A 16107-nucleotide genomic window follows, 5' to 3' on the forward strand; every position below is an offset into this window, starting at 1 on the left:
TATATATATATATAATTTTTCATCATAAATAATTAATTTTTTATAAATTTTTTACATATAATATATTTTTGGTAAAAGTTTGAGGCCCCCAATTTGCATATGCCTTATTTTCTTACTGTATAGAGCCGCCCCGACAAGAAATCCTTGTACTATCTTGACAGATCAAAAAAAATTACAAAGTTCTCTTGTCCAAAATACTCGTTCTTCCTTCATGGATACCTCTCTTTAGTTAAATTTTTCGATCATGTTAACAACTTTACAAGCTCTAGATTGTTAACTAGGATCGGAAGGTTTAACTAAAGAAGAGGAAGCATGAAAGAAGAAAGAGGATTTGGAATAATAGAACTTTGTAATGAAAAGAACCAGAATTAGCTTGAATTGATTTTTCTTGAATTGATTACAAAAGTCTAATGCCGGCCCTATTTATACACGTCTATTGATGCTTCTAGATATATCTACAAGAATTTTTTTGATAACTTTATCTTTCAACCATCTTAAGAAGATTCTAGAATTTTTAAATCTATCTTTAAGATAAATATCTAAGATATTACAATCGATCATTCGAGAAGCTTCCTAACAAATCTAAGGTTTTTTGTTGTTTCAAAAAATTACATTCAGCTTTTTCATATTCCCGTGGTAATATATATAATTATTGAAATATGCATTATAATTGTTTGCAACAAATTTTAAATATATGGAAATAAATCAAACATAAATAAAATATGAAGAAATAAGAATATTATTAATAAAATAATATGGGTACAATTATGTTTCTCTTTTGATTCTTGTCTCTCTTAAGAGTTATTCGTGATTCGAGGATCATTCGTGGCATATTTTTCGAACTAGGCTAATTTGGAATAGATCTTTATGAAAGGATTTGTGGATCTTTTTAAAATATTTGATTGTCAAGAATAGTCTAAGAATATTTTGATCTCTTTATGGGATATCCGAGATGTCATTTGGTGAATCGATGAAGGTTGGATTTCCTCTTCCCCAATCCTCAATTTCTTTAAAGTCAAAAAGATATATATGTACCGACTGGCGGAGTCGGAAATTTCGTCAAGAGTGTTCAAATTTTAAAAGAGTGATTTATTTTTAGCAAAGTGGGTGCACAATTTTATAATTTTTTTTACTGATGAATGGGTGCATCCAAATTTAAAATTAAATTACATATCATCTAACTAAATCATACGAAAACTTAAATTACAATACTATCAATGGTCTAAGTCAAAATTAACAGAGAAAAGTCGATAAAAACAATTTCAGCTACTAGTTGAATACACTCAGGTGAATTGTTGGGACTTTTTCATAATTTAAAATAAGTGAATTTTTTTATAGTTCAAGAGAATCGTTGAAACTTTTTGCTACTGGACAACTATTTCTGTTTCTTTCTGTTTTTTTAGAGACAGGAATCGAACTTGGGACCTTATAACACTCTTAAATGAGTACGCTTACCACTAGACCACAAACCTTTGTTGTGTTTAAGAGTGTTCATTTATTGATATATCCACCTATTAAAGAATATTTTAGGCTGGCCAGCCTTCACCGACTCTATCCTAATATTCCCTTTGAGTGAACTTGTGTCTAGGTTTAGAGAAATAACAAAGGGTGGCTAAGAGAAAAAGAGTGAATCTGGGGTCCTTGTTATATCAATAAGTTAACAAAGGAGTATTCCTTTGTGATACAATGACATGGAGAGTAAAAATAAGCCAATTGAAGTGGGAACGCAGACTTTTGATAGGAAACTAGTGACAAGGGAGACCTTTACTCCGAATGTGGAATTTGCCGATGTAAATTTGGATTTAGTTGAACTCCAATATGGGTATCGGATATCGGATGAAAAACAAAAAAAAAGTATTTCCCTAGGGTGGTTAGACAACTCTTCTAACTAAATTACAAATCTAGTGAAAAAACCAATGAAGGTTGATATATAGTTCAAATACTATAAAAGAAAGACTAATATATCTTTGAACCCAAATATTTATTATGAGTGATGGTCTATATTTTGTAATATTGCAAGATATTTAAACATGATACAAAAAGAGTGCAAAAAGTTGATTAGGGAATTAAGATACCAAATAGGGTAAACAAATGGGTAAGCCTAGTCATGAAAAGACACTAGAAAGGGAAAAGAGGAAAAGACATGGGCAAAATCCAATGATCTAACAACAACTCACCATTCCAAAAGAAAGATAATGAAGTCATAGATACAATTGAATGCCAACATTGGTCTATTTGGACTCTTTATCACACCAACCTAGAGGAAGAATATGGATAGTGCACAAAATTACTATGTACCTTATATTTTGTTAATATAGTGCAATTTACCTTGCATTATGAAGTCCAACCAAGAGGCACTAAACACCTTTTCAATGTGACTAAAATTTCAGGCTCTTAGGATTCAAACATAGGAATCATTAATTAATAATTTCATACTAGATTTCAAGTCAGATGCAACTAGATACATGTATTTTTTTCTATCAGATACATTAAAATAGGGAGAGAGACGAGCGAGATTGGATAGAGGTGAGCAAGAGAATACATGTAAATCCACTTGAATACAGTGTATCTTGAACAAATTACACCTAATTTTGACCTCATACATCCATCCAAGATAATGTAAAGGCTCTTAGGATTCAAACATAGAGGCATGGCATTGTTAAAACGGCTTAAGATATAATGGGGGATTCAAGTTAGTACAAAGTCAGCGGCGATGTTATAAATTTTATCAAGGTTGTTCAAGATTTAATATATTACATATGAAAAGTTTGATTTGTATACTTCGTAAAATTTTCTATATACATAATATAACTTTTTAACAAAAGATGTTCAACTGACCATTCTTCACGTCATTTTTCTTTTCCATTATTGTAGAGTAAAATGTTGGAGAACTAATAGTGTGAGTTTCTTCATTTTTTTCTTTTCTTTTTACAGTACTAACAAGACAATAGAACGTTATCAGAAGAATGACAAGAATTTGAGACATGACAAAATATTACTTGAACAGACTACTGAGGTTAGCATTTTTTCAATTTATGCTATGTTTATATGTTATATATATTATATAATATTACCACATTCATGTGGATAATTAATAACATGGAAAATGCTGTAATCAACCCAAAATTAGTGCTCTTTAATTGATATTATTTCTGATTTAAGCCAGATTTTTGAAGTACTAGGGGATTAATTAGGGTTTAATGGAGTTTGGGAGCTCACATTGTTGATTTTATCAACATTCATGTGGATAATTAATAACATGGCAAAGGCTGTAATCAACCCAAAATTAGTGCTCTTTAATTTATATTATTTCTGATTTAAGCAAGATTTTTGAAGTACTATGGGATTAATTAGGGCATCTTTTATAATAAACCCAGCCACAATCTTGAATAGTGTAATATGATTTGCTAAACACTTGTGAATATCTCAGGGGTATAGCTAGGTATGGCGAGGGGTAGTCAATTGAATATCTTTCGTAGAAAAATTATACATGTACTTTTCATACATATATATTAAACTTTGAAAATATCTTGAACATCTTTAACGAAATTTTGTACTTCCCTACTGGAATATTCAATCAGAGTTGTATGTATAACAACAACAACAACATACTCAGACTAATCACTTCTCTCCAATACTTCTTCGGCCTATCTCTACTTCTTTCACACCTGCTATATTAAGCCTCTGGCACCTCTTTACTGGGGCAATATTGCGCATCTCCTCTTCACATGTCCAAATTATTTTAGTCTTGATTCCCTCGTCTTGTCCACTATGGCGGCCGCCATTCCGGCATTGTCACTAATATTACTCCTAGTGTGCCCGCACATTCATCTCAACATCCTCATTCCGCGACTTGCATCTTCTGAATGAACTTGAAAAGGTTGAAGGACAGCTAGATCAAAGTTTAAGAAATATTAGGGCAAAAAGGTATGTATGTACAAATAGAGATCTAAACGCACTTGTTTACAATTTTTTAAAAGTCTGAACAATACATAATTTAAGTGTTTTCATTCATCAGATACATAATTTAAGAATAACTTTTGAATTTAGTAATTTTAAACTTAAAATATATGTAATATACTAAAATACCCATTGAATCATATGCTCTTTAAACATGACAAGTATAATATATAGAGTATAAAAATACATTTTTTTCCCCCTCATAAATTGAAACTCCCCCCCACCCCAACACTCACCTCTCTGTGTGCCACACACTCTTTTGTGTGTCCATGTGGATGCTAACTTATCAAATCATAATCTATACAGATTTTTTAAATATCTGATTTTAAAGATATAATTATATTACGTGGTTATAAATTTCTTGGAACTTATGATGTTTAATAGGGGCAGACCCACCCTTGAATAAGGGGTGTCAAGCTCTTGACACCTCTTCGTCGGAAAATTATATCGTATATAGAGTCATATTTTGGTTTAATAAATATATATATAAGTATTGACATCTCTTGACACAAATTAAATGTTTAATCTAGTGGTTAACGTGTTGTGAAAATTTCTTGAGATTGTATGTTGTAGTCATAATTATATTTTTTGCTATAACCATTGATACCCCTTAATGTCAATCTTGGATCTGTTACTGAGATTAAACATATCATAATATTTATGTATAGCTATAAAGTCTTTTTAAGTGAAATAAAAGGTTTAAACTAAATTGTTTCCAAATTTAAAAAGAAATCATACTTTTGTAAAACCGATTAAAAGAAAATAGATTCATGTAAATTGAAATAAACGGAGTAATAACATAAAGTGAATCTTTTACAATGGAATTAATATTTTTGTGTTTTATAATTCCAGAACCAGCTATTCAAGGAACAAATTTCTCTTCTAAAAGACGAGGTAAAATGCATTAGTATATATTATTGTATCCATAAAATCAGTTTATTTATTTTTATTTTATTTACATTTCAATTTTTTTTTAAATTGAGAAAATCGCGTAATAATTGCTTTATTATAATTTTCCTTGGTTCTTTTGTCCCAGGAAAAGTACTAATGGAGAAAAATGCAGAATTGCGGGAAAAGGTAAAATATAACTTTATAATTCACTTTTTATATTTAGCAACTTTAGATTTAAAGATTAATAAAATTTGATCAAATTAAGACACATAAAATAAAATGAATGAAATAATATGTTTAAGCTATGTTTAAAGGTTAACAAGATCGATCAAATTAAGACACCTAAAATAAAATAAATGAAATAATATTTTTAAGCTAGGGAGACAACAAGAACCTCAAGTTTAGATAACTTTACATTCTTTTACCTTAACATGTTGCCCTACCACATTGTTGCCAAATTTTGAGTTAATTTGTATATATTGACAGTATAATTATTATTATTTTACTTTTATTTGTAACTTGTTACCGTAGGATATCGAAATAATTTTTTGAATCCTTAATTTTACATGTTAAAGGTTTTTACTTGTATTTTTATATTAATTTTTTTTACCTAATAACACATTGAAACTCTATTCGTGTGCATCTCCTAAAATTTCTCATGGATCAATGATATACAAGTTAATCTAAATTTTGGAAGAATCGAAATGAATTTAGCGAGTCATATTTTGATTGAATAATCATTCAATATTTTTTAATTTGTTATTACAGTATGAGGCTCGACCGCTGCCTTTATTTATTGATCGACAAGAAGATGAAAGTCCTCAAGCACGAAAAATGTAGGTAGATACGCAACTATTTATTGGACTTCCTGAAAGATGACTAAAGACGAAGTCAAGATTTGAAGTTTATGGATTTAAGAATTTTGTTTACTTGAATCACTTTATTCTAAATTAAAAATTTATATATATTCAACAGTTTTCTTGAAACAAATATAGAATTTTAATCAAAGTTATTAAGTTAGGCTGATTCTGTAATTTATGTACTAGCACCGCTTCATTAATTACAAGCTTTTGTGACTGCCATTTAATTCACTTGATGACCAAAAATAATAACAACAAAAAATAAATTAATCATCAATGTTTTTAGTTAAGCACGACTATGGTCAATAATCCTTTTTTATTAAGTCCTTTAATATCATCTTAATGAAAGGTTAGCTGATCGACTAAAACAAATGTCGAGAGGATTAAGATCTTGTAAATTTGAGAGGATTAACTAATGGTAACTTAATCTATCTGATTAACGATCTCATGAATTATGTTTATATGCACAACAACAAATTATTAGTTAATTAAATATGAAGTATTAAAATTATAAAAGTTCATAAAAGTTTTAAGCTTCACTAATTATTCGGTAAGTTTGATCTTATTTTATCTAGATCTAGTTGGTTCATAGTTCAAGAAACACCAAATTCGACGCATTATATTCATTGTGAAGACTAGCAAAATTGCTTACCTCATATATATTGGTAATGTAAAAAAAATACTTCATGAAACAGAGGCAAAACTAGAATTTAAAATTTATGGATTCGCTACTTGATCCCCCCAAAAAGAAGGAAGTCGCGGTCGAATTTAAATTCTGGAAATAAGTTGGGGCCCTTTACCAAGTCTACTAGATAGAAGATGATAGAGGGACAAAAGTACGGTGGAGGTTGGTTGAAGATGATGTTACGCGGCGTTCGAAATCAGTCTTAGCTTGAAGTGAATGAATTATAAAGAAGTAAGGAAAAGAGAAAACTCTTTCTTGATCTATATCATAAACAAATCTTCCCCTCCACACCAATCACGATTTTTCTCTATTCCTTGATTGCAAGACCCACCCGTCGAGCAGGAACGAAAGTCGACCTTTGTGATCCGACGGCGCCGAGTGGAAGGGTCGTCGCTCAACGGATAAAAATTCTAGATAACAAGTTGATCTTCCCCAAAAGTTCACATTGACAGAAAGGTTTGGCACCTCGATGTCGGCTCTTCGCCACCTGGGGTTGTAGCATGTTCCAAGGGTTGGGTTGTTCGCCCATTAAAGCAGTACATGAGCTGAGTTCAGAACGTCGTGTGATAGTTCAGTCCATATCTGATGTGGACGTTAGAGCATTGAGAAAACCTTTCCCTAGTCCGAGAGGACCAGGAAGGACGCACCTTTGGTGACGCTGGGTAGGCAAGTGTGGAGCGGATAACTGCTGAAAGCATCTAAGTAGTAAGCCAATCCCAAGATGAGTTCTCTCATAGTCCTGATATTATCTCAAATTAATTAATACATATTAATAATTTAATTTACAATCAAATAGTTATAGATATTTACTATAGATTTTTGATATATACACAAATTTTGAACAAAAAATATTTAATAAGAAATCGCCTCTATTTGTCGATATAATTTAACTTGTTGCAATAGGGTATCTGAACAATTTTTCAAATTCCTTATTTTCACTTTTATAAGATTTTGCCTGTAATTTTTAAAAAATGACCTAATGATACACATTCAAACTCTAAACGAGTTAGAAACTTCGAATAGCTCTAGGCGTTAAATCAATTTCATAAATATATAGTTAGAAACATTGCTTCTTTATGGAAATGACACAACTTTTTTGTGTAGTCTAATACTCCTAGTAGAGTTGCACCTCCATTTGTAGTATATATATTGTAACAGACTAACAAATGTTCAATTAAATAATAATTTTTATTAGCTACTTTAACGAGAAGGTATTGATTGACACCCTTCAAGAATTACATCAGCATCAAAGGACCCCGGTCTGAAAATATACCACGTTGGTTAAGGTTAAAAACGAAAAGGATAGTACCTGAGGTAATTAGAAAATAATAAAAACATGCATGCTTTGTCATTTCTTTTTATTTTCCAAAATTGTATTATTGTCCTTCATTTCTCATCCTTGTATTGAGTTTTTTTTTAAGTCCATACATTGAACCTAAAATTTTTGGACTATATGGTAAGATATATTAGTTTCTGTAAGATTATGGGTCCAACTAAGTTTGTGGTTGATAACACGCAAGAAAAATATGATATTAAAATTAGGTATAATTTATTTTAAATATATTATATTCAAGTAGAGTTTTATGTATCTAAGATATATTGACAAATTTTCCTCGCCTTCTTCCGATCTCACTCACCACTCTCCTGTGTATTTAGTATCTCAGATATACATGAATTACACCAGATACATATATATACATATATTTAGTGTATTCACATGTATCTGTAATAAATGACTATTTCGCTCATCTCCCTCCTCATCTCGCTCACCTCTCTCCCTATTTTAGTGTATATCTTGTATAAAAAATACATGTATCTTCCTCAATATATGGTAAGAAATAACTCTTATTTAATGTGAAGAGATGTAACTATATAAAAGTATAGATAGAATTATGGTTCGAGTGTATGTCTAATAAGTTAATTTTTCCTTCTTTTTCTCATAAATCTAATGTGAAGAGGTCTATAATTAAAATATCTTTCTTCATTACAGTTGATTTTTTTATTCAAAATAGCTACAAAATTTATACAAATTTTTGAGGCATTCAAAATAATAAAGTATAACCTAGTCTTTTCATCAGATAGGTTGATTTCTCATGTTGCAACTCGGAGATAATGAAGATTCTATTTTTTTGGAAGTGGTCCAGCTTTAGTGATTTTTCCTTTTCTGATATTTTTCTTTAGATTTATTTGTTTCCTATATTTTAGAAATAGCACATATAATAGACATAATAAGGTTCTATAGCTATATTTTTAATAATTGTGTTTCATACCTATAGTTCTATTTGCTATGCGTTACGGTTTGTATATTTTACTTGTCCATTTGTATATTTCGCTTGCAAATATACAAACATAATAAGTATATACAAATGGAGGCTATAGTTTGTATATTTCGCTTGTCAATATATAAACAACGTAATTTATGATGAATTTTTCATAAGTCGTATACAAATAGTTAAGGTAAGCATATACAAATTTTGTATTTATACAATTAGGAAATCGAGTAGCAAAATTTTGTTAAACTGTAGCCAGAGATTAAAATAATCAAAACTATAGTTATATTATATAATATACCCTAAATGTTTATCATGTCGCGTAATTTTTCCTTTCAAAAAAAATATACACTAATTAAATTAAAGGTAAACTACATAAATTCCACTAGTTTAGGACCTAGTTATTAGAATTCAAGATAGTTTTAATAATTACATCATATACCATATTTTGTCTGTCGGATACTCGCGAGATACATGTATCTGATGGTTTGAATTAAAGAGATACATATTTTAATAATTTTGAATTAAATGTGTGTAACCTATTTCCTTAAATAAATGAGTAATTTAGGCTTAATTAATAATTCTAACTGATTTGCAGATTCATTAACATATCAATTCTAACAAATCTTCCTAAAATAACGAAATCCTAAAACCACAAGAGTTCTCTAATTGAAAACTTCATCTTCTTGGCAATAGGTTTGAAAATCGTGGACAACCATGGGAGCAAGCTTGATCTTTTCTTAATCTCAAATGCTAGAAGAGACAGTTAGTTTATGTATGGAATGTTATTTTTTACCCGACAATACTGATAGATACATGATAGTAAACAACTAAGTATTTAATATTGTTAGATATGGTATTGATTATCGTTTCTATGCTTTATTTATAATAAGATACATTTTGTTTATGTTAGATACACATATATTTTTGTTGTTCATATACATGTGAAGGGTAGTGGCTCATATAATTGATGTGAACTGTCAGATATACTGTTAATTCTCTAAACTAGTTGATATGAATTTTAAGTTAGATACATAGTAATTCATTGATTTTTTGACAGTTTCAGATATATTATTTATCATATTAGATACATGTAATTTAACACTATAGAATACATATAATAACATGCTTAGATACATGAAATAATCAAATCAAATACACACTACCATATAAAAATACCTTGACTGAAACATATTAAATATATGAAATAAAAACTATGATACATAAAATGAATTGTATGACCATATACATTGCAACTAAAATAATATACTGGGGGTGCGGATAGACAATTTATAGAGAAGGTTGGGGGAGGGACTTGATGAGACAGAAAGGTATTTGGACCATTAATTTTGATTTTTTAAATGTAAATATAATTAATCAATTCTAATTTTAAGGGTTTATCTAATTATATTTTTTTAAATATATGATATAAAATATTAAAAATGGTAATATATGTAATTGTTTGAAAGTAGATATGGTATGAATGTATGTCTAATTAGATAGTTTTCCCTTAAATTAAAGCAAAACAAAAGATACATTTTATTACTTTTTTTGAAAATGCTTTTATTGAAGCTGGCACACGACACGTCGATGAGACTTTACTATCTAAATAGAAATAATAATAATAGTTAAATAGAAATATTAACGTGTACTATTATTTTTATATATGTATATATGATGCTTTAAGTAAATTTTGAGTTTGAATTCCTTTTTTTATTTAGCACTTATTTTTTAATATTGTGCATTATTTTTATTTGACTTACAGACCAATTTATTCAACATTTCTCAAGCCCTATGAACCAACAGACTTCTTAGGATCAAGCTAAAAAAATCTTATTTTTAAATAGTCTCAAAAGATTTCAACTTTATTAAATTACGAATTAGACCATGTTGAACCAACAGACCCAACCTATATTGTAGGCTTTAACTTTTATATGAGCACATGTAAAAAATGGAGAAATATCACTTCTTATCTTTTCATATACTGTATGTATTATGAAAAAATGTTTCATCTTATTAAATAATGTGTATGTAGAGTCAAATCGATATTTATAATTTCAGTACTATTTCTAGAAATGTAGGTCAGGTTGGTGTCCTGGCCTTGCAATAATTTTGCACCCATAAGGCGTGGATCATACTTATTGACTATCGATGAACTGATTTGATTTTTTCAATATTAAATATTTATTTTTTAAAAAAACATATAAAAAGAATCATGATCATATAAAAAATCGTTTTACTGAAATTTGAACAGTACTACGTAAATTGATAAGAACTAGTATGTCATATTAATTTATCGGCTTTGAAAAAGTTCTAGCAATTAGAGTTAATTTCTTAATAAGGTCATTAAATTATGAAAAAATTATCTGGTAAAATAATTGAACTTTATTTTGTATCAATAAAATCACTCAACTTAAGGATATTATCTTTAATTACATTTATCTTTAAAATAATTTGATATGACAAAATAAATTATTTTATATGTCACGTAAATATAGACCCAACAAAGAAAAAATCATTATGCTTCTTCTTCTCCTTTTTTTTCTTTAAAAAAATTATCATTAAAATAAATTTAATAAATTTAAAATGACAAATATATTATTTTATATGGTGTGTAAACATCAAATTTATTGCTCTCAAATTTATCGATATGCCTGTCTGGCAGCTACACATATATTTAATTTTTTTTTCTTTCATTTTAATTTATTTGTCTTATTTTTAAATTTGTTATATATTTAAAAATTGTGAAAAAATTACTTATATATAAACTACTCCCTCCGTCCCTTTTTAGTTGTCCACTTTAGAAATGGCACACATATTAAGGCAACAATGATTAGCACAGTGAAGTTACAATTTTACCCTTATGACAACTTTTCACTTCAAAATTACAACCACTTATTTGAATTCAAGTGAAATAAATTGGAGGGAAACAACATACACTTTTACAATTTTCAAGAAGTGTAAATAAGGGTATAATAGGAAAAAATTTGTTGTCCTTTCTTGATTTGTCAAAATGGACAACTAAATAGGGACAACCAAAAAAGGAAATATGGACAAGTAAATAGGGACGGAGGGAGTAATATATAAGTGGGGATACCAGACAGGTCATGGTATGACCTGTCTGTCTGACAGCTACACATATATTTAATTTTTTTTCTTTTATTTTAATTTATTTGTTTTATTTTTAAATTTGTTATATATTTAAAAATTGTGAAAAAAATTACTATAAATCATGTTAATTGACAATTTCAAATATTTTCTAATTGTTTATAAGAAATTCGATTCATTCATAAAATTAAACTATTTGTGTCATATAAAATGAGACAAAATAGGTAATATGTATTATTTAATTTGGAGATTACATAAAGAGTATTGTAAATCTAAATAATTTACAACATTTGATTGACCCTTAAAATTCTATTTGTGCTACATATATTGAGACAAGAGAAGTAACATATATTATTTATAAATTACGTAAAAAGTACTATAAATTACAATCATTAACAATTATAAATATTTAAAAATCATATTAAAATTTAATTAATCCTCTAAATTCTATATTTTTGTCAAGTTTCATTATAAGGGACTTGATAATGTTCAGGATCTTTAGTGATTATGTGACCTTTTCTTTTTTGGCATTTAATATTTTATTTAATACTATGAGATTCAAATAAAAATAAGATTTTTTCTGATTGAATTGCATCGTTTATCACGCTTCTTTGGTATAATTTATTTGAGGCCTTTATTTGACTTGGACAAAATATCTAGTCCGTACTGTTACTCCCTGACACATTTTAAAAATTTTTATAAATAAAAGAATAATTTTATTATATCATTTCTTAAATATAATAAATACAATATTTTAAAAAATGTACTATAATTAAAGATAAAGGTAATTAAAAATTAAGTGTAAAATTACCTATAAATTTCATAAAATGGACAACTATTGTTAGACATTTATTTATAGTATAGTGGACAAGTATTAGTGGACAGAGGAAGTATAATAGATTGTATGTTCCTTGTTATATATCAAATTTATTATACTGATAAATGTAATAATTGAAAAGAAAATTGAATAAGAAATATCCAATATTTAAACCATAAATTATATGTAATCAGTCGAATTTACTGCTTATTTTTTTCTAAAACGATGTAAATATATTACTCTATACATTTATTAGTTGGATAAGTGATAAATTAAAATTAATTTATTATTTTAATTAAATTAAACTATTAACATTAAAAAAAATATTCTTTTAAGTAGTAGGGTCAAATAAGGAAACTAGTGTTGTCGACTAGTAAACGTCCACGTGTCTATAGTTATCGTGCACCCAACCCCGACAACAACGCTAGAAGCAACCGCTACTTCTAATATTCTGAATCTATTCGTTTTAATTTATTTATCTTATATAATTTGATATAAAATATAATGATTTTAAAAAAAAATTATAGTTTTAATTTAAAGATTGGTAGAATATATCAAAATATATGTATAATCTTAAAACTTGTTATGTGAAGAGTCAGATTCAAACATATTGTCATATGAAAAATATTAATTAAACATATCATAAGCAGTGGCGGATGCAGGATTTCCATCGAGGGGGTTCAAAAAGATAAGTAAGCACACTATTAGTATCCATATAAGCGGGGTGGGCGGAGCGGGTCAAATATAAATGGGTCGGATCAGATATAAGCAACTAAAAAAATATTCAACCCTACCTCAACACAACAATAAAATCGAGTAAGTAAATGTTTGATATAACATTAAAATAAGTATGAGAGAATGTATTTTTTAAAACTATATGGGTCTTGTCTCTGTCATTGTTGTATATAAACGTTATTTAATTTTTGAAACTAACTAAGGAATACTTCTAAATCCAATAATATTGTAGCAATAAAATTCGCTTTCGCGACAATTGTATTTATTTATAAATTTTAAATGATTACTCTTATTTGTTTAATCTTACTTATAATTATTTTATTCCTTAATCAAATATAAATTAAACGTTTGACTTAAAATGAGTATGGGAGAATGTATTTTTAATTTTAATTATGAAAACAACGTTATAAGTTTTACTTAATTTTATAAAAATGGAAAATAAATTTATTTTTTAATATCTAATAAAATAGTATAAATCTCAAAAATATGGGGAAAACGCTGTTACAGGGAGTCGAACCCGCGACCCAACACTTATATTGCGAATTCTTGAACCCCCTTCACCACTGAGCCAAGACCTTAGCTTATGTTCAGGGGGTTCATCACTTGGTATATACATATAAATCAAAAAACTAATCCTATATATACCGTGTAATTTTTCCAACCAAGGGGGTTCGGATGAACCCCCTTGGATCCATGTAGATCCGCCCATGATCATAAGTTGCTAATGTCATGTGAAAAATTAGAATAAAAGAGTTAACAAATATATATATTTCTTCTTCTTGATACATAAAATCAATAACATACTCACTCATAAGTGGAGTATGTGGACGAATAACATATATACAGGTCTTTTTATATTATTGTTTTACTTATAACAACTAAACGAAATCTAAATATGAAATGTCATTATACTTAAATAACAACATTTTACTTTTGATAGTTATGAAATTTCAAGCAAACGTTGCTACTCTAATAAGGTATCCTTCATTTTTTTATTTTTTTTTTCTTTTTCATCATTTTCAACATACATACACGTATGAATACTAATCTTTTAATTGGACCATAGAAAGTCAAAATATAAAAATTTAAAAAGAAAAGGCGACTACGTAAGCAAGTAACCAAAATTCCTATACCCCTAACTACAAATTTAAAAACTATATAATATACAACTTCATTCTCAACTTTATATTTCCCCTACAACTTAGGAGCTTAAAAGAAATATAGTATAACTTTGATCCATCATTTTTTTCTTGATTTCCAAATATGAGTACTTTGACAACTTCTTTTCTTCCATCACTTGAAAAAGAAAATTCTCTTTTTGTTTACACAAGAAGAAGAAGAAGAGGACACTCCAAAAAGAGCCAATCTATTGTTCCGGTAATTGCTCGTAGCTAACATAATTTTTTTATTACTATCTATCGATTTTTGCTTGTTTAGCTATAGAAGTTGTTAGTCGCTAATTCCTATATACATATTTAATTATTTGTATTAATGTATGTGATTGATGATCTTAGGTGGCAAGGTTATTTGGACCATCAATATTTGAAGCATCAAAGTTGAAGGTTCTTTTTTTAGGTGTAGATGAGAAAAAACATCCGGCAAAGCTTCCAAGAACATATACACTTACACATAGTGATATTACATGTAAACTCACTCTTGCTGTCTCTCAAACCATCAATAACTCTCAGGTAATTTTCGTAATATACGATAGTAATTGAGTTTATAGTTAAATATTAAGGTAGAATTATCTGGGAGACCCTTGTAGTTGGCTCAGATTGTCAACTGGACCCTTTTACTCACAATTATGGTCTCAAATTTAGTTAATTTGATTGTTGAATCTGATTTTACTTTAGCGTGTTTGTCTATCTCTAGTAAAACAGAGGGCAGTCTGGTGCACAAAACATCTCATGTTAACAGAGTCTGAGAAATGATTGCATCCCTAAGGATGTGATGTTGACTGTCTACCCTAATGCAAGCATTTGTGGCGACTAGAAGTAGTACTTGATCAATTCATGACTGATTTTTCTTTTGATGTGCAGTTAGAAGGATGGTATAATAAATTGCAAAGGGATGAAGTGGTTGCAGAATGGAAGAAAGTTAAAGGGAAGATGTCCCTTCATGTTCATTGTCACATTAGTGGAGACCATTTCTTGTTAGACTTTGTTGCTAGGCTCAGATACTATATTTTCTGCAAGGAACTCCCCGTGGTAAGTTTTTATAGCAAGTTTGATATATACGGTTAAAGTAAAACATAATACGTAAAGGTACTCTTTAACTTGACATCAACTGACATCTACGCCCTCCAATTTTGAGTATGCATAAATAGACACTTAAACTTGTATAGAGTTGAACAAGTACGCCCTCCAACTTTGAGTGTGCATAAGTAGATACTTAAACTTGTATAAAGTTGAACAAGTAAACACATGTGTCCTATATGTGGCAATTCACTATGACACCCTAAGTATATTATACCATCGTAGGACATGTGTATCTACTTGTTCAACTTTGTACAAGTTTAAGGGTGTGTTTGGTATGAAGGAAAACACTTTCCAGAAAATGTTTTCCAATTTTCTCATGTTTGGTTGGGTTAAATATTTTGGAAAATGTTTTCCAAATCAACTCATTTTCCTCAAATTTAAGGAAAATGACTTCCCTTCAAAACTTATGGAAAACATTTTCCAAAACTCTCTTCCAACTTCAGATTACAATTACTTTTTTGTTGAAAAAATCAATTTATTTTGTCCCTCCCCTCAAACCAACCCCCAACCACCCCCCCCCACG

General features: G+C 28.7%; 1 protein-coding gene across 2 annotated transcripts in view; it reads left to right on the top strand.

Moving 5' to 3' along the window:
* The window catches only part of LOC102597935 (protein STAY-GREEN, chloroplastic-like), a 23788-nt gene that overhangs the window by 6157 nt on the left and 1524 nt on the right, over positions 1-16107 (top strand). The window contains exons 1-3 of one of the 2 annotated variants that reach the window (XM_006364068.2): positions 14498-14703; positions 14841-15014; positions 15366-15533. The exons of the other annotated variant lie outside the window; for it this stretch is intronic. Of the exons in view, the coding sequence (XP_006364130.1) occupies positions 14590-14703; positions 14841-15014; positions 15366-15533 (456 nt within the window). The 5' untranslated portion in view covers positions 14498-14589. Of the gene's footprint in view, positions 1-14497; positions 14704-14840; positions 15015-15365; positions 15534-16107 lie in introns of those variants that run through there. 2 annotated transcript variants of the gene reach the window in all.

Source organism: Solanum tuberosum, unplaced genomic scaffold (assembly GCF_000226075.1).
Source record: "Solanum tuberosum cultivar DM 1-3 516 R44 unplaced genomic scaffold, SolTub_3.0 scf00477, whole genome shotgun sequence".
Classification (NCBI taxonomy): domain Eukaryota; kingdom Viridiplantae; phylum Streptophyta; class Magnoliopsida; order Solanales; family Solanaceae; genus Solanum; species Solanum tuberosum.